We start from the raw sequence: 20,432 nt of genomic DNA, 5'->3' as shown, positions 1-20,432 counted from the left end.
ATCACAATAATTAGCGTTTGCGTTTTATCGCCCAGCCCTACAATTAAGTTCTAACTGTAGGAAGTGTAAGGTCCATGTTTTCAGAGCCATAATTGACAGACTTTCAGTTGCATGCCCTGAGTCAAGGGAAGCACTGCCGCTGTGTAGGTGACTTCTTTTTTATGGCCTTGCTCGATGAGTCAGGGCTGCTGAGCCTCTGTTGCACCAGTTGTGACCATTCTTGTTGTTTTTTAATCTGTCCCTTGTGAGTCCCTCAGCTGTCTGTAAAAGCAATGCTAAGTCACAGGAGGACTGTTATGACAAAATTCCCATCCTTTTAGCACTCTTTCTCAGCATTGAGTATCACAGCTCAGAGTCACAGTATTGTCCTCTAAAGTGTATCCAGATGTCTGCATTGAGGTTTCTTTTTGGCTTCACAGTTGATGCTTGAAGATGCATAAATGATTGTTTGTGGGTTAAAAAAAAATCAAAGGCAGCTATTATTGATTCTTTTTGCTGAAAATACACTAAAGTATCACATTTTTAAACGCAGCAGCATTTCTTTTACTCCCTCATGGTATGCTCTATTTCTCCTGCATAATACAACCTATCAAATGGCCACTTCCCATCAATATCCTTGACAGTGTTCCCCTTTTTTTCACAGGTGTCCCCTGTTGATTGCTATTTTAGTGTAGTCAAATATTTGGGTTGCAGCCTATCGATCTGATCGGCTGTGGGCTGAGAGGCTTGCACAATTGAACCACATTTCACAGAAGCTGACAGGCTCTCTGTATTGGTCATGCCAGACACCACACCCCCTCATTCGACAGGGAGGCACAGACTGTTAAATGATAGTTTACTCTTTTGTAATTCAGAGGGACAGGATAGTTTGTTTCCATGTTTGAATGCAGAATGCTAAACACTACTGAAGACTCCTGCCTCTCATCGTTCACACTCTTTGGTCTATACTAAACTCAAGAGTGGGAATGTGATTAGTCTCAAAGTAGTCAAAGATATTTTATGAGAATATCCACTTAACACTGTTTTTGGATGTGAAACGATCATACTATAGTAATGAGCGTGCTGTACTATTGTTCCAGTTATGGTGCAAAGCCCTGCTCATTACCACACAATCTGCTTATGAGCGAAAACAACCCTAAATACTCCAGCCACTTTCTGAAGAGAAAGGACTTACATTAGGAACATTAGGAAGTATTTGATAACACTGAGACTGATTGAAGTGAAATAACAAACATATAAATAGGGCTGGGCGATAATTCAATAATGATAATTATCGTGATATAGTTTTTCTCATAAAACAAATGTTTGATGAAACTTTGGTATATTTAAACGCCCGTAATCCATAGTAACCTTAAAGGGGAGTGCACTACTCTATAAACTCATACACAGAATACAATGTGATATATTTTTTGTCTTAAATTGAAATTAAATTATGTAAATTACCTCAACTTGAGAAAAACAAGAATCTACAAACTAAAACGTCACAAAAATCTAATTTTACACAAAATACTTCTTCCTGTTAGCACTTTCAAAAATGAAGGATTCAAGAAGCTTATCAGAGAACTAAATCTAGATACAAGCTAACAAACCGTCTGATTTCTTAAACTTTGAAAAATCTGCATTTAAATGTAAATGAAACAACGATTTGATATTTATCGTGAAAATGATCAAAAATCGACTGGTGAGAAATGTTACCATGATAACATCTTTTTCAGTATCGCCACACAGACAAAGACACAAAAAAGATGTGGTTGAGTTGTTACCCACTGGTTTCTCCTTGTGTCAAACCTAATGATCTGAGCTAACATGATAAAACACACTTTTTAAAGAGGTGCTGGGATTCCTATAATCCAATTATCCTGCAAGACTTGGAGCATAATACTATTAAACATACCCTCCTTTTGGGTTGACCTTTCAGTTGTGGTAACACTTCAGTCTCATGTTACTCCATGTTTTATATTTTTACCTCTGCTACAAAGGTAACCCAGCATCTTCTTCCAAAAATGCTGATTAAACACCGGAAAAAACACTTTGTTTGATTCAACCCAATTTTGCGTCTAAATCTACATCATGAAGGTTGTCATGGGAACTTAAGAACAAGATGTTAAGATTTTTTATAGCTATCTGTAATAATTGCTTTACATGTCATGTAACTAGGGTTGATACAAAGCGACTTATTCTCTAGTCATTTGAATGGTAATTTAAATATTGACCAACTGGAAAGGAAACAACCAGAATACAAACACGGCTAAACACAGGATCACAGAGTATGCAGGTGACAGTGTCACACTGGTTTGCAGAGTGCGACTAACATTCAATCAATCTTTATTTGTATAGCGCCAAATCACAACAAACATTACCTCTAGACTCTTTTAAAAGCATATTGGATCGAGTCCGTACTCTATGTTGAAATATTACCAAAGACCCACCATCAAGACAGGATACGATCAGCGAGGAAAAACTTCCTTGTAACAGGCAGAAACCTTGAGCAGAACCAGACTCATGTTAGACAGTCATCTGCCTCGACCGAGTTGGGGTTGGAAACAGGGATAGTGAAGAATAAGATAGTGATGAGACGGATAGCAGCAGCAGCAGCTGCAGCAGCAGCAGCAGCAGCAGCAGCAGCAGCAGCAGTAGTAGTAGTAGTAGTAGTTGCCACTAGAGTCCGGCACATCCACATCAGAATGCCGTCTATGGCAGCGACTTAGAGGAACCTATGAGACAAGGGAAGTCAGGGACTCCAGAAAGGTCTATGGTTAGTAAACATTAGCAGAGCTAGCACCACCAGCCTTCAGTCCTCCTCACAAGATAGCATCCACATACCTGTGTTGGTTACATCTTGCTTCAATCGAGTGGTTGTATGTCAGTTTAACCAGACAGTCTACTCACAACTTTATCTCTGTTGTTTGACCAAAATACTAAAAAGAAAAAAGTACTGCACATATTTAACATAGGACAGGTGCGTAGGAGAGGAGTGATCAAGAAGACTGTTTAATGCTTAAAGATGGTCCAGGACTGACACTGAATAACTGTAATTTTTGCAATTTAGTTAACAGATTTTTGATAGATCAAAATACTGCCAAGCCAAGCTGCGATACCAGATGTTGTTTATCATCTTTGGTTGATTACATCAGGGTAGGAGAGTATTGTAGCAAAATGTCAATAGCCATTGGTGCTACAACCCTGGGCTTGTGGCGGGTGGCGGCGCTAAAGCCTAGATCCAACATTTGACAAGCATTTCAGGCCTACAATAATAAAAATATGAATAATAAATTAAGGTAACTGGTTGTTCTGGTGCTGATTAGCAAGGGTGATAATGTTAAATCGTTTCGTCGACCAAACACCTAAATTTAATATGAGGGCATTGATTCAATTTGCATGCTTCTGCACACTTAAGCCTTGAGCACTGCATAGTCTGTGCATTGATTCATCCCTTTCATTATTAACCCTAAAAATTTTGATTAGTTTCAGAGAAATAAGTTATTTTCAAATGAAATCTTAACAAAATCTTGCCTTCACCGCACGCTGCACTGTACTTCTACTAAAATGATTCATCTCTACAGTATTTATTTTCTGTACACCTTAACAGGGTTTTATCTTAGCAAGGCCATACAACAGTGATAGATAGCAGTTGTTTCACATTCATACGAGCCAGCCTGTCACTCTGTTGGGTTGGTGGATTGCCAATTTGCAAATTAAGGTGATCTGTTATACGATCTATGAGTAAACCTCTCGTAAGGAGGAGAGAGTGTGGGTTGGTTGAATTTTTCTGTGTATTAAGCACATGAATCTTCACACTTTCTCTCACAAATTTGATCACGCAGATTTGGCTTGACCAGTAAGGGCTGTCCCATTGTTTAGCAGCATGTTCTTCCAAAACACAGTTATGTAAAGGCTTGTCGTACCTAAAGTCTCTAAAAGTAGTATGGGATGGGAGGTATGGGATAGCTGGTCGCCTGCTTCTGGCCCCGCTACAATCTCTGTTTACTTTTCCACAGCGATTCAAAGCGTGTTATGTTAATCTGCAGTTGATACATGTTGCTGTTTATCATACAGACATGATGACATGAAGAATAGAGAGGAGGAGATGAAATACAAGGCTGATGAGCGGTGATCTCGGAAGTGCTGTAAATGCGGAAAATACAATGCTGCCGAGCGGACCAATCAAAGGGCTTGTGGTCCGTCCTGATTCTACGGGTACCTTGGTCTTACCTAGACCCCTTCATTTATGGTTACAATGACAGTCCTGTGAGGGGTCAGCTGGGGACAAGCATCCAAATTAAATGGTTAATGATTAAGCTCCTCGACTTGAGACGGACTCTGGCTGCTAAAAGGACGTGAGGGGCCAAGGACAGCCTATTTTTTGTTTGTGTATCCAGCCCAGGGACGACATGTTGATCGTCCTCTGTCACTTGTATTTACTGCTCTAATGCGAAGGGAAAACGTGGTGTAAAATTGAACGGGGTATTAGCTGTCAGCATGTTTTCATTAGAGGCGTAGTGAATCAAAGCAGACGGTGAGAGACAGCCAGGGAGCAGCAACAGGCAGCTATGCAGGATAAACCCCATAGCCTTTTAATGTGCGGTGCTGATGAGTCATCGTCATTCTTCTCACCTCTCTTTTGGAAAAGTACGTGTTAGTGTTGGGTTGTAATGCCAATTAACAATGTACCTAGATTATTTCCTTCTTTTAATGGAGAGGACTGACACCTGTTGAAAGGGAGCTATGAGTATCAATTTGAAAGATGTGAGAGAGAGGCTTTTTCATGGATATGTTGAAGCGTTCCTTAAAATCAAAGTGTAGTACCAATGTTATTGATGTGACACAGCCAGTCACATTGCCCCTTGCAGCCATAAGGGCATAAGACTCATTTAATCACTGTGCACAGTTGTTTTAGAAACGCATGTTTAATAGATGTATGGTTATGATCTAGATATGCTAGTTTTACTTGGAAAATTTTGCCCTTATCCTCAATTTTTGTTGTTTGTTTCATAGAATTTCCTCCCGTGCAGATGCCAACTAGATTTATTTAATGTCACAAAGCAAACCGCTTTCAAATGCCCTACAACCAGCATCTGGAGGTTATGCTACATTGTCAATCAATCAATCAATCAATCAATCAATCAATCAATCTTTATTTTTATGGTGCCAAATCACAACAAACGTTATCTCAAGATCCAGTCTCCTCTCAGGATTTGTTCTTATCTCATCTTAATCCACCATGAGCATTACACCTCGTAGTATTTAGATAGTTACAGCGGCAAGGAAAAACATCCGAATTTAAAAAGCTCGAATTGGATAATTTCAACATATTTTTTTTTAGATTGAAACATCACCAAAATAAACCAACCAAATAAATGAGTGCTGCTTCATGTTTACTTTTCTACTGTGAAGAGAGAAACGGTCTCATTCTCAAATGTACCAAACGCTGTGTACTGTTGTTTATGCGCAGTCATTATTCAAATCTTGTGTCATGATTTGCATTGTACCTCTAGCCTTTGTGTGTGTGTTTGAGAGAGTAAGTGTATGTGTGTCTATCCCTCTCTGTCTGTCCACACCTTGACCCTGCTGATCCCTTTCCCTATTAAGACTCTTCTATTCTAAGTACTGCCTCCCCTTCAGCCGTCAGTAGCTCCTCTCTTTATTAGCCTTGGTCCTTTCCACCTCCCCTACATTTTCCTGTCAGCCGCACTTTCACACAGTCACTCTTCCATGGCCCCCCAATTCTTTACACACACACCACCACGTCCATTCCTCGTAGCCCCTCCACAGAGTCTGTCGGCATGAATAGAGCTTAAAAACTGTCATGCATCATCAAATGTGAGAAGGCCCTTTTGAATATCCGACTGGGCCTTGAATGAGGAGGTATGTGAATAGGGACTGGGGGCTGCAGAATGCTGCGCACATGGGTCAATGAATGAATGGGTCTCAGGCCATTCAGCGGTGTGTCATTTGTCAAGAGAGGTGAGTCTATCACAGCACAGTTGCTCACCTGCGATTCTAAAGCTGATCTTCCCGTCAGTCCACCAGTGTGTGTTTTATAAAGCAATTTATGGGATTAAATTTGACCCCTGTTTTCACACTTCTTTGCCTGCATGAAAGAAGTGAAAATGTTTGACATGCCCACAGAGCGTGTGTCATTGTTGCTCAGCTTTGTCACCTCCTGTCAGAAGTGCTGATTCCTTTTGGGTGAAGTGTATTTAGAGATCCGGTGACCTCTCCTTTTTTTGTTAAAAGCTCCTCCTCATGGACGGAACATGTACAGAAATACATCCAGTAACACTCACTACACTGTAGAGCTGGGCTGTACTAAAAAAGATGTTATCACGGTAATTTTTCCATATCAGTAGATAATGATAATTACATGAAAAAATCAAGTCATTATTTCATTTAAATTTATAGGCATATTTTTGCTCCTGAGTGAAAGTTGAAGAAACCAGACGGTTTGTAAGCTTGTATCTGGAAATAGTTCTCTGATAAGCTTCTTGAATCATTTTTGACAGTGCTAACAGGAAGCAGGTCTTTTGTGTAATATTAAATGTTTGTTAAGTTTTAGTTTGTAGATTTTTTTTTTCTCAGCTTGAGATCATTTGCATAATCAAATGTATTCACCCACATCTAGAAAGTGTCTTCAATTAAGTGTATTAAGTTACTAGTTAACGCTGAGTCAGCACAGTGTTAGACTTACGACCATAGACTGTAAATAAAATTGACAGTGTTGCTCCACCTTTTCCCATTAAATGGTTTTGAAGCCAAAAAAAAACATCCCCGAACGATGCCATCCTGTAAATTTTTCTGCAGCCAGAGTCTGACAGAGCAGTAGAGAATTTCTGTGTTGCCACGGTAATTTCTGTGTTGCCACGATAACGAGCTCCGCCCTTTAGCGTACCATCACAAGATCCTATGGAGTTTCCCTCTACGGCAGCTGTGAATCAAAGCAAACCCGGAAGTAAAACCCCGATTTTTAAACTCTAATAACTAACGAAAAAAGATATTTTTCAGAAAAAAGAGGCCTTGAACACAAAACAGTCATATAATAACTACATATCACCACAGCATACGGATGTGAGAAACATTCATACGACTTGTATTTACTTTTTAAAGTTGGACCGCAGCCCCATTCAAATGAATGGGGGAGATAGAGTTTTTGACCTATACTGCAGCTAGCCACTAGGGGGAGCACTTTTTGTGGAAGCTTCATTTCCAGCTGAGCGAGATGTACCCCTGCTAAAGACTCTGCTTTGAGCTGATGGGTTTTGTGTTTTCTTCAGTTTCGCTGTTGCTCGGTTCAGCTGTGTTTACATTCCACTCCAAATGTCTCGAAGCCCGCCTATCTCTTACCCTTTAACATGATTGGCTGTTCAATGTTGTCTTCTTCTTCCGTCTAATGTTGGGTGGCAACTAGGGTTTAAGACACATTAGAGCCTCTCCCTTTCCAGTAGTTGGGGGTATAATTACAGGCTTAAATGTATCAATTTTTTTATGGAAAAACGGTCATATTTATATTTAGGAAAACTACATCGAGACAATTATCGTTATTGAATTATCGCCCAGCCCTACTACACTGCATTTAATTAAAGCCTTTCTGATTCATGTATTTGGTGAAATTTAAAGGATTTTTGATGAAAATCTAACAATCCTTTCTTCTCTTTGTCTCTCCCTCTCCAGGTCTAAGTGGACAGCCTGCAGACATCGATAAGCGGAAAACAGTGTTTGGGCAGAATTTTATACCCCCCAAAAAACCCAAAACTTTCTTACAGTTAGTGTGGGAGGCGCTACAGGATGTCACACTGATTATCCTAGAAGTGGCAGCCATAGTTTCACTAGGCCTTTCTTTTTATAGACCTCCAGATGCCGAAAGAGAACGTAAGTCACAACCCTTTTTATTAAAACCTATTACTCTGAGTGTTTGTCAGTCTTCTTGTGTTTTTGGACCTAGAATACATGCTTTATTTTAAATGTCTGTCTTGTTTATTTGAGCTAATTTTCTATTTCATACTAAAATCTGATTACAAGCAAACCCTCTGAGAGTTTAACGCTGTATTTATTTGTTTAAATTTGTGCCTGAGTGGCAGGATGATGTGATAAGCCGCTTGATTAAACTGTGAACCTCTGTATTAATTTCTGCCCCTGTGCCTCTGTAGACTGTGGGAGGGCAGCTGGCGGTGCGGAGGATGAAAATGAGTCAGAAGCGGGCTGGATCGAGGGCGCCGCCATTCTTCTGTCAGTTATCTGCGTGGTGCTGGTGACGGCGTTCAACGACTGGAGTAAAGAGAAGCAGTTTAGGGGCCTCCAGAGTCGCATTGAGCAGGAGCAGAAATTTACTGTCGTCCGTGGAGGACAAGTCATCCAAATTCCTGTGGCTGAGATTGTGGTGGGCGACATTGCACAAGTAAAATATGGTGAGAAGGGATTTACAGCTGTGTTGATGCTGCTTTGATGGTTGTAATATGAATACATCAATTACTATAAAATGAAAATCTGTGATCCACTCAGAACTGCTGTAGAATGAGTACACTACTGTTCCTTCAAAATAAAGGCCTGCCTTGTCTCTGTTTCTCAGGTGACCTTTTGCCTGCCGACGGAGTCCTCATCCAAGGCAACGATCTCAAGATCGACGAGAGCTCACTCACAGGAGAGTCCGATCACGTCAAGAAAACACAAGGAAAAGATCCTATGCTCTTATCAGGTACTATAAATTGTTTTCTCCTTGCTGGTGGTTACAAAAAAAGACAATCATGTCTATTATTCTCAACCTTGTACCCTTATTTGTCCAGACGTCTTCACATGCCTTGAAAGAAAGGGGTTATAATGCCTTTAGACACTCCTGGAAAGTTAATCTTAATAATAAAATACGTAATTTTCAATATCTGGCTCCATGTGAGTCCAGTCTAAATTAAAATGAAATGACCGATAACCCTTCTGCAATTTCATCGTGTCAAAAACCAGTTAATTTTTAAAACACTTAAAATGGAGGTCAATGGGGAAGCTGACCCTTCTCTTCTTTTAAAATTTAATTCTGATAATTAAAAACCCTGGATCGTCTATAAAGGGCCTCCATTTCTTTGAATTAGTATTTGATCTGCTGTCTGCTGCTCCTCAGACTTCAGACCCACGAGTCCACCTTTGACAGACTGAGCTTTACTGTCATCACTGAAGCCGTTTGACAGCATTAACAGAGTTCTTCACATTGGGGCTAACTTTGAACCGTTCTGCTTTAGGCCTCATGACCCTGTTTCACATTTAATATACACCAATAGATTTTATAGAATATAAAGACAGTGACGGACACTGGTTTCTGACTTCTGAATATGTTTTCTTTAGTTAGAAAAATGAAAATCTTTTTACATTTAGACAAACACAACAGACAGTAATTTACATTTGTGGGACTTGACTCACTTAGTAGAGAAAAATAATAAAGTATTTATTGTGGAATAAAAGAAAATAAATTACATACATGAAATATACACAGTGACTTGTTTACATCATGAAAGCTCAGTTTACAAATTGGTCAAGTGCACTGCACATTAGTTTGTCTTCTAAGGTGCAGTGCACATCTAATGAATGTTTTTGATGTTCTTTTTTTAAACTGAATCTGTTGAATACAAAACAGAGAAGAGCAGCCCTTTTGTCATCATTGTCACAAAGAAAAGTTTTGATTGTTTACAAATAAGCTATCACTTCTTGATACTGAAAATAGCAGGTGTGTCCCGGTTTAATTGTTAAATGTTATAATGTTCATTTTCAAAAAATATACACTAGTGAATGAGGCACCATACGACACGATATGAAATGACCCAGTGCGATACGATATGATATGAAATGACAAAGTATACAAATGACCCTCTGCGGTACGATACAATATATGACTTATTGCGATACGATACGATATATGACCCATTGCGATACGATGCAATACAATATATAACCCAGTGCGATACAATGCAATATGATACAATATGATATGAAATGACACGGTGGGATACGATATGATACGTTACGATGTGACCCAGTGTGATAGGATACGACATATGACCCATTGCGATACGATGCGATACGATATGAATCGACTCAGTGCGATGCGATATATTACGATGCGATATGAAATTACCCAGTGTGATAGGATACGATATATGACCCATTGCGATACGATGCGATATGATATATGAATTATTGTGATACGATACAATATATGACCCATTGGGATAAGATTCAATACAATATAGAACCCGGTGCGATACAATGCAGTATGATATGAAATGACCCAGTGCGATACAATCCGATATGAAATGACACGTTGAGATATGATATATGACCCAGTGTGATACGATACGATATATGACCCATTGCGATACGATGCGATACAATATATAACCCAGTGCGATACAATGCAATATGATGCAATATAATATGAAATGACACGGTGGGATACGATATGATACGTTACGATATGACCCAGTGTGATACGATACGATATATGACCCATTGCGATACGATATGAATCGACTCAGTGCGATGCGATATATTACGATGCGATATGAAATGACCCAGTGTGATAGGATACGATATATGACCCATTGCGATACGATGCGATATGATATATGAATTATTGTGATACGATACAATATATGACCCATTGGGATAAGATTCAATACAATATAGAACCCGGTGCGATACAATGCAGTATGATATGAAATGACACGGTGCGATAGGGTACAATATGAAATGACTCGGTATGGTACGATATGTTATGATATGACACAGTGTGATATGATACGATACCACACAATCAGAACATTCACACTTTACAAAAAAGTCTAACCAAAACTGGACTTCCCAAGTAGATGTAATCATGTTTGTCTGACTGAAATCCCGTTAAATCGAATCTCTCGAAGTCGGACTAACATACCTAGATTTTGTCTCTCATGTATTCACCCTTATCGCACCTTAAGTGTACTAGGCAAGCTTTAACTGTATCTCAACTTAATTGTCCTTGTAGATGTACTGAATAAGATACAATAACACACAACACATGATAACACGACACAGTCGGTAGGTTTTGCTTTATTGTACCCTTGGGGAAATTAGTCTTTTACGGAAACTGGTTTGAAGCTGTCCCTGTCTTGTAGCGCAGTGTAATCAGCTATCATTCAACCATTTAACACCCCCCACATGCTGTTAGCTGCAGTATATCTAGATATTGAGTCCGCTCCATGTGCACAACGCTCCGTCTGCACTGAGTTAGTGCTGTCAGATCGCTCTGTAACTGCTCAGTGCCTCAGCAGAGGGCTGTTTGGATCCTGGAGGAACACAGGTTGTTTAGTTCATCTGGCTGCCTACTCCCAAACCTCCAAGAGATAGAAGTGCTGCACTCTGTGTGTGTTTGTGTGTGCCTGGTGTGTATTGCTCCACCACTGCTTTCTGATTTCCCTCAACACCGGCTGTGTCCCTTCTGCCATCGCTCTCCTGAACGAGAGGAAAACATCCTCTAATTAACACAGACATGAGAGAAATTTTATATGCTTTCCACTTCTCTGTGTCTTTGTAAATCTCTTCTGTTATTTGTTTTTTCTGCTCTTATCAACACGATCTTTTCCGCGTGTCCTTAGAGGGATGAAGACTCAGAGATATTAAACTGTTTTAGCCTCTCAGGTTTCCATTAATTCACCCGCAGTGACAATTGGCTTTTGATTAAAAGTCGTTTGTGAAAGGTTTGTGCCTCAGTGACCGTTTCTTTTTCCTCTTTCATTGCAAATGCACTCGTCCTTTTTTATTCTTCTGTTGAAACAGACATTTGTGTGTAGCTGAAAATTGTTTAACAGAAGCAAATCTGGCTCAGCACTAAGTCTAAACTTGGATGAAAAACTTCAAATCAAACATGAAGTTGAAAATGTGTGTTAGGTCAGCGTCACGGCTACTGCCAAACAAAGTGAAACATAAATTAAAAAATCCCATAGCAGGGTTTGTACATGTTGTTTTCTTCCCTCATTTAATGACTCACGTTGTATTTTCCTCCCTTGTCCAAAGGCACCCATGTAATGGAAGGCTCAGGGAAAATGGTGGTCACTGCTGTGGGTGTCAACTCTCAAACTGGAATTATCTTCACTTTACTCGGAAGCGAGGAGGAAGAGGATGATGAAGAGGAGAAGAAAAAGGAAAAGGAGGAGAAGAAGAAACAGAGAAAAAGTGAGTGTACGCACTACTTATCCCTCCTCTGTTGGGATTTATCGATCCTCACAGTAGGTGGACAATGTTTGTGCACATATTGCCTCTTTTCTTCCGCTATGATTGCGTCTTACAGACAGAAGCCATTCTTTGAGATTTTTAATACTTCCAGCAAGAAGAGCTGAGCCTGAGTAGAAAGTGTTGCATGCTGAAAAAACACAGGGTTTACTATCCATCAATCGATCCATCTTTATTTGTAAAGCGCCAAATCACAACAAATGTTTTCTCAAGACCCTTTTACAAACATAGCAGGTCCAGACCACTCTATTTTATATTGTTAACAAAGACCCAACATCAAAACAGGATACGGTCCAGTCCCCTCTTACTGACAAGGACTCGATCTTATCTCATCTTGAGCCACCATGGGCATTGCACCTCGCAGTATTTAGCTAGTTACAGCGGCAAGGAAAAACTTCCTTTTAACAGGCAGAAACCTTGAACAGAACCAGACTGATGTTAGACAGCCATCTGCTTTGACCGAGTTGGGGTTGGAAAGAGGGAGAGAGAGAGAGAGAGAGAGAGAGAGAGAGAGAGAGAGAGAGAGAGAGAGAGAGAATAGTGATGAGACGGGTAGTAGTAGTTGTAACTGTTACCGCTGGAGTCCAGCACGTCCGTATCAGCTGGAGTCTGGAACGTCCACAGCAGCAGGACATCTACGGCAGCGACTCAGGAACCTATGAGACAAGGGAGCTCAGGGACTCCAGAAAGGTCTATGGTTATTAACTTTAAAGGGACAGGGAGAGTTAAAGTAAGTGATCAGGGATGATATAGGATCCAAGTGTGTCAGTGTGCCAGTTCCCCTGGCAGTCTAAGCCTATAGCAGCATAACTAAGAGCTGGCCCAAGCCTGACCCAGCTCTATCTATAAGCTTTATCAGAAAGGAAAGTTTTAAGCCTGATCTCAAAATTAGAGAGGGGGTCTGCCTCCTTGACAGACACACTCCTGACTCGTAGATGATTCCAAAGGAGAGGGGCCTGATAACTGAAGGTTCTACCTCCCATACTACTTCACTACATCTGCATGCTAAGGTTACATATTCAGGAGCTCAGCTTCAGATTTAATGGACTATTGGTGAGCTTGTGCAGGCTGTTCAGCAACATATGGACAGAGCAGCCTAGAACTTTTCACGACTGATTGACAAAATGATAGAAAATGTGTGAAAAAATGCATGAAAATATCCCCTTTGTATTATCCCTGAACTGTCTCTCCCAAGTTTATGTCTTCATATGTCTTTTATTGTCTGATCAGCACGCTGAAAACATATATTTAGTTTAATATCACAGTTAGCAAAGCAAAGCAACAAATTCACATTGAAAAAATATAATCAAAGCTTTGTTTGGTTTTGACAACTTGTCATTACAAATCTTGATATACAATTTCTAACATTTAAGAGACTTTAAAGACTGACTCTTTTATAAACACAACATGTACATGTCATCCAATCGCAGCAGTGATTAATGCCTCTCTGCCTTACTTTTATTCTAAGAACATTCACATAATTCTACGATTAAAATACCTCAGCATTATTTTAAGATAGTGGTTAATATTAGACCTACTGTGTGTTTCCCACTGCTGACACCATGTTATATAATATCCCCAGATAAGAAGCAGGACGGATCTGTGGAAAATCGTAAGAAAGGTTAGTTGCTTGCCCACACACACACACACACACCTGCTCCAACACACTTATAACCATTTAAAATTGTCTCAGCTAACCGCCTACATTGGTGAATAAAAGCCTTTGGCTACATTTAGGGCTGGGCGATAATTCGATAACAATAGTTATTGGGATGTAATTTTTCTCAATATAAATATTATATATATTTAAACCTGTAATCACATCCACCAACCACTGGAAAGGGAGGGGGCGCTAATGTGTCTTAAACGCTAGTTGCTACCCAACATTAGACAGCAGAAGAAGAAGGCATTGAACAGCCAATCAAGTCGCAGGCTGAGAGGTAGGCGGGCTTCAAGATGTTTGGAGAGACAGCGACACAAAACCTACCAGCTCAAAGCAGAGTCGTAAGTCTGACACTGTGCTGACTCAGTGTTAACGTTTAACTTGGGACACCTAATTAAATACACTTTCAGGATGTGAGTAAATAAATCTGATTATGCAAATTATCTCAACCTGAGAAAAATAAGAATCTACAAACTAAAACTTCACAAAAATCTCATCTTACACAAAAGACCGGCTTCCTGTTAGCACTATCAAAAATGAGAGATTAGAGAAAATTATGAGAGCCTTTAAATTTAAATGAAATAATGATTCAATTTCTAAAGTGATAATTGTCGATATCGACTCATATAAAAAAAAATATTGTGATAACATCTTTTTTAATATCGCCCAGCTCTAGCTACATTCTCCTCTCCCTCCCTTGATGTAGGTTAAACCTTCAACTTGTGATTAATTGGCTGCAATATAACTAGTGAGGAGCTAGTGCATGTCGGCGCACATTAGCCGTTCTTGTCCCATCCATTGTACTGTCTGACCCTCCCTCCTGTCTCTCTCTCCCTCTCTCCTCTTTTCTCGTCCTTCCCCTGCACATTGCGCTTTGAGCAGCAGGTGCTACTGAATCCAGTTATAGCGATTAGTGGTGAGGAGATTAAAGCCATGCAACAATTCTGGGGCCAGAACATCTGCTTTCCCACCCATCTCTCTCACTGCGTCTCTCTCTCCGGCCCCCACAATTTGATTTTTATCGATGCCCCGATCTGAACTATTCCCAGTCACACTGTCACACTTGCTCTGTTGCAATCTTAGACTGACAACAATGATAATGAGGCTCTTTTTGGCAACCCGGCCAGCTAGCCAGGCTTATAGCCCTGCCGGGGCACTATGATCGGTAGTGCTTGGGTCTGTGGCCACAACCCTGGCACTAGTCCCTGGTGCACAGATTCCCTCTGCCTGCCAGGAATCAACAGTAATCCTTTAGACTGAGATTACACAGGCCATGTAAGTGCAGAACAAGCCACAGTCCACAGCAGCTGCAGTAGCCCAGTGCTAATGCCCCTCCTCTTCCTGCTACATACATTCACACTCAATGCCACGCTACAGGTCATGCCATAGTAAACAGAGCTTCTAGCACTGCCAGATTGGACACGGAGCTGCAGAAGCTTAAAAAAAAAAAAAAAAAAAGACACAAAGCAGTGAGTGAGAGATGGCAAAAGATGTGTCAGCCGTCCTGCAGCAGCAGAAAGCAGCAGCAGCAGCAGTAGCTTCAGTGCCCGCTGGAGCTAATGATTTTATCAAAGTGAGCCACACGGCAGAGAGCAGCCCCCGCTGGCCCTGCTGGCTGCCTCTTCTCTCCTCCCTCCTCTGCCATTAGAGGCACTGTGTCTCCAAGGTTACCTGGCTAGATGTAGGTTTGGGATTCCCGTCAGTCCTGCTCACACGGCAGGGGGGTTGGGTAAGGGGGGGTCCTGAGGGATGCTGAGGAAGAGATGAAAGAGATTTATGGGAATTTAACTGGCAGTAGGAGGCGATTCCTCAGACGCTGCTAGCTAGTTAACCTGTTCTTTAAATCTCGAGGTGGGAGGATGCTAATTACACTTTCAAATCTTGCTGCTAATTACTGAGTCGTCAGATCACTGCAAATATAATTACAGTGACATCTCCCAAGTTCCATGACAAAAGGAGACAAGAAGTGTTTAAACTTTGAGTGATGTGACATCTCTACTACTCTTAAAATCGCTTTTCATTCAATCTGTTTTCATGCTCTGAGCAACTTGCTCTGACTTGCTACCTGCTAGATCAGATAACCACACAACTTGGAAATTAGATCATATCCAAACCTGTTCTTCATGTATTTGTCCTCCCTAAAACAAAGAAAATATAGATGATGAAGATGGTTAAAAGCTTCTTTCGGTGCCTCTGTGCTATTTTGGTTATTCCGATTTTGTTACATCTGTTGAACTGGCGGTGCTCTTTCCATGAATGGAATCACTTAGACAACGAAGACACTGAACACAATATTGCTATTGTATAAAAATCAAAATGAGGTCATTTCATCTGGTGACTTTTTTTTTTTTTTTTTACTCATTCTGTACTGCAGCTAAAGCACAGGACGGAGCTGCGATGGAAATGCAGCCTCTGAACAGCGACGAGGGAGGCGATGCGGAGGAGAAGAAGAAATCCAACCTGCCAAAGAAGGAGAAGTCTGTCCTCCAGGGCAAACTGACCAAACTAGCTGTTCAAATCGGCAAAGCAGGTACCTGAAAGAAACACTTCAGATTCTTCCAATCAGTAAACATTCATATCCCTGAACGCCTCGTCACTTGCTTCTCTTTCTTTCCCCTCAGGGTTGGTCATGTCAGCCATCACTGTCATCATCCTGGTGGTGCTGTTTGTAGTCGACACCTTCTGGATCCAAAATCTGCCCTGGGTCAAGGACTGTACGCCCATTTACATCCAATTCTTTGTCAAATTCTTCATCATTGGTGTCACAGTCTTGGTGGTGGCTGTTCCTGAAGGCCTGCCGCTCGCTGTGACGATCTCCCTGGCGTATTCTGTAAAGGTAAACTCTCCTACTCGCCAAGTGACCTGTGCCCTGTGCACAGCTTACTCTTTAGCCTATTAAAGCTAGCAGGCAAGGTGTTAGAGTTGAGAAGACTTGGCTAACGGATACCTATTATCTCTTGTGCTAAGGTTGTTAGCATACAGAGGGCTTAATCCAAACTGGGAGCTATTAATTTAACCATGAAGCCTTTAATAAATGTTAGAAGAGGAATGCACTTTCATATTTTCATACATTGTTTTTATCCTCTCGCAGAAAATGATGAAAGACAACAACTTAGTGCGACATTTAGACGCCTGTGAGACCATGGGCAACGCTACAGCCATCTGCTCCGACAAAACCGGCACACTCACCATGAACCGCATGACTGTGGTGCAGGCCTTCCTTGCCGAGAAGCACTACAAGAAAGTCCCCGAACCGGAAAACATCCCCTCCTCTATTTTAGACATCCTAATTCTGGGCATCGCCGTCAACTGCGCCTACACGACTAAGATCATGGTAAGCCTGAAACTATTTTAAAGGAACACAAGGTACTAAGTGCTCAGTCCCATTACGCCCTCATCCCAACATTTATGCTCTACTGAGGAGTTGCATAACCTGCCATATGGCTCCTAATGTCCCCCAACACCCAAGCATGGAGATGGATGGGCAGCGTTAGCTAAGGCTGGGCGATATTGAAAAATATGTTATCATGATAATTTTTTTCATATCTGTAGATATCTATAATTAACACGTTAAAAATTGAATCATTATTTCAATTAAATTTAAAGGCAGATTTTTGCTCCTGAGTGCAAGTTGAAGAAACCAGACTGTGTGTTATCTGGATTTAGTTCTCTGATAAGCCTCTTGAATCACTCATTTTTGACAGTGCTAACAGGAAGCAGGTCTTTTCTGTACGATTTCTACAATTCTCGTCTTCTTCTTCTGTCTTACGTTGGGTGGCAACTACCGTACAAGACACATTAGTGTCCCTTCCCTTTCCAGTGGTTGGGAGGTGTAATTACAGGTTTAAATGTTTCCATTTTTTTTTCGAACATCTGTCATATTTATATCAAGTGGCAACCTCCGGTCTAAAAATATTGTCCAATGCTGAAGTGTTAAAAGCTGCAGTTCATCGCGGATCTGCTTGAGGCTGGCTCCGGAAGTACCAGAAGTCACATACACATGAATGGGAAAAAGACGATCTTTACAGCAGAAATAAACATGTTTACAGCCTGGTACAAAAGATGAGTGTAGTCTGAATAGCTAATTTCTCGATGTGCTCACACTGTGCGGGGGGGGTGAATTTTTTTCTAACGCGGCAATTTCGAAGATATTGAGATTACTAGTCTTCCAATGAGAGGCACAGCTGCCTGCAGGAACACTGCAGCTGTTGGCTAGGAGGCTCAAACTCCGCCTCTTTACGTCACACTGGCTCGACAGAAGCAATATGGCTGCCGATTGGTCTCAAAACAGCTCTTCAGAAACAGATGGGTGACGTCACAGATTCTACGTCCATATTTTATACAGTCTATGATTTATATTGAGAAAATTGATATCATGATAATTATCTTAATCGAATTATCGTCCAGCCCTAGCGTGAGCCAGTTCATCACCAGGGTTATCAAGTAGACACCTCCCTTCACTCAAGTTAGGCCCATGTCACTTCGAGAGGCTAAACATTTTGCATGCTAGCTCTCACCTCCTGGCGCACCACCAAGAAGAAGAAGAGGAGAAAAACCAGGAAGACAGTGTATCCTGAAATGTTAGAAAGAGGACATGGGAAGGCAGAGCTAAAGCAAGAAGCTTCTTTGGGCTAGGACTCACTTGATTGGTTAGACTCTACGCGTACCTCCCCCTACTTCCACATATATGAATGAGGGAAGAGAGAGAAAAGTAAAGGGAACCGAGTATGTAAAAAAGGGCTAAAAAGAGGACAAGGAAGGCAGAAAAAGAGCGAGAATCCTGTTTTGGTTAGGACTCAACCCAGCCAGACCAGACTGTACCCTCTACCTCCACCCACTCCCCTGCTCTTATGAGGGAAGAGAGGATAGAAGAGAGAAAGTAGAGGGAAGTGTATGTAGTGAGGTCCTGGATTGATGGTGCAGATGCTAGAGCCAGGGTGGAGACCCTGTTTGGGCAAGACCCCACCCCTGCTGAGTTAGGCTGTACTCTCTACCTCCCCCTACTCCACCCATTTTCACAATGGAAGAGAAGAGAGTGAAAAACTAAAGTGATCAGTTCTCTACTTCTGTTTGGCCCCCAAGTGACATTCATTCTCCTCATCCAGATCCACTGACTTGTTTTTTCCCTTTGTCTGTAACGTGTGTGTAATAACACTAACTTTATATGTATTTCTCCATTTTTTTCCTAACTTAACCCTTCTTCCTCTCTTTTTCCTCAGCCTCCAGAGAAAGAAGGCGGCCTGCCGCGACAAGTGGGTAACAAGACCGAATGTGCCTTGCTCGGCTTTTCCAACGACCTGAAGCGGGACTACCAGGCTATCCGCAATGAAATCCCTGAAGAGAAACTATACAAAGTCTACACCTTTAACTCCACGCGGAAGTCTATGAGCTCTGTGTTGAAGATGGCTGACGGCAGCTACCGCATGTTCAGCAAAGGGGCCTCAGAGATCCTCCTCAAGAAGTGAGAAAAGGGTTGATATCCGTGTTTGGGTTTCACTTCTGTCGGCTCATATTAATCTACTTGTTGTTACTTCAGTAGATTTTTTTTTGACTTGCTTCTGCTGGCATGAGTTTGCAGTAAATGATATGTGTAATGGCTTAAGCAGCTGAGAAGTTCAAGTGCATCCCACCCAAGCCCCTTACTTTGCGACTTAAAAACGGGCGCTGAGAAAATGAGCCGGTAACAACTCAGTAAGCCTCTTAACCAAGCATGCTTCTTTTTAACCCACAGAGGGCTTAGTGTGGCTTCTTACTACAGCAGCTCACCATTCAAATGCTTTGTCTTCCTCACTGTTCTCAAACCTTTTTCAAATCTAAACTATTTCCTACATTTATAAATTGTAATCCACATCCTCGGACTGCCTCTCTTGCGATACCTATTCGTCCTGAGCATTACGCCCTCCTTTTCTTCTTTTAACCCTCTCCCCCGCTCATATGCATTTATATTTACAAGTTCTTCCTTTTTAATCCAGGTGCTACAAAATCCTAACAGCAAATGGCGAGTCCAAGGTGTTCCGCCCACGTGACAGAGACGACATGGTCAAGAAAGTGATCGAGCCCATGGCCTCAGAGGGTCTGAGGACCATCTGCCTTGCATACAGGGACTTCCCTGCCTCTGAGGGGGAGCCAGACTGGGACGTCGAGAATGACATCCTCAGTGGATTGACCTGCCTCTGCGTGGTGGGCATCGAGGACCCCGTGAGACCGGAGGTTAGTGGCTACACAAAGGTTCACGCATGTCAGAACAAACGGACATCCAAACTGTTGTTTGATTGAACAAAACGTTTTATTACAAGTAGGGCTGGGCGATAATTCGATAACAATAATTACCGTGAAATCAATTTTCTCAATATAAATATTGCAAATGTTTGATAAAATTGGATACATTTAAGCCTGTAATTACAACCCCAAATCACTTGAAAGGGAGGGGGCACTAATGTGTCTTAAACGCTAGTTGCCACCCAACAGACTCTTACTCACTTATGTGGAAACACAGTCAGGCCTCTGCTCCTCAAAGGGAATTTGT

General features: G+C 41.4%; 1 protein-coding gene across 4 annotated transcripts in view; it reads left to right on the top strand.

The window, feature by feature from the left end:
• Positions 1–20,432, top strand: part of atp2b1a (ATPase plasma membrane Ca2+ transporting 1a) — a 188,256-nt gene that overhangs the window by 153,177 nt on the left and 14,647 nt on the right. For all 4 annotated transcript variants that reach the window (XM_034673107.1, XM_034673108.1, XM_034673109.1 and 1 more), the window contains 10 exons: positions 7,669–7,866; positions 8,145–8,402; positions 8,564–8,689; positions 12,028–12,186; positions 13,826–13,864; positions 16,281–16,436; positions 16,528–16,742; positions 16,998–17,240; positions 19,126–19,367; positions 19,879–20,116. In XM_034673107.1, coding sequence (XP_034528998.1) covers positions 7,669–7,866; positions 8,145–8,402; positions 8,564–8,689; positions 12,028–12,186; positions 13,826–13,864; positions 16,281–16,436; positions 16,528–16,742; positions 16,998–17,240; positions 19,126–19,367; positions 19,879–20,116 — 1,874 coding nt within the window. The remainder of the gene's footprint in view (positions 1–7,668; positions 7,867–8,144; positions 8,403–8,563; positions 8,690–12,027; positions 12,187–13,825; positions 13,865–16,280; positions 16,437–16,527; positions 16,743–16,997; positions 17,241–19,125; positions 19,368–19,878; positions 20,117–20,432) is intronic.

Source organism: Notolabrus celidotus, chromosome 21 (genome assembly GCF_009762535.1).
Source record: "Notolabrus celidotus isolate fNotCel1 chromosome 21, fNotCel1.pri, whole genome shotgun sequence".
Classification (NCBI taxonomy): domain Eukaryota; kingdom Metazoa; phylum Chordata; class Actinopteri; order Labriformes; family Labridae; genus Notolabrus; species Notolabrus celidotus.
The sequence above is the reverse complement of the archived record's forward strand: the minus strand, read 5'-3'. Positions and strand labels throughout refer to the sequence as shown.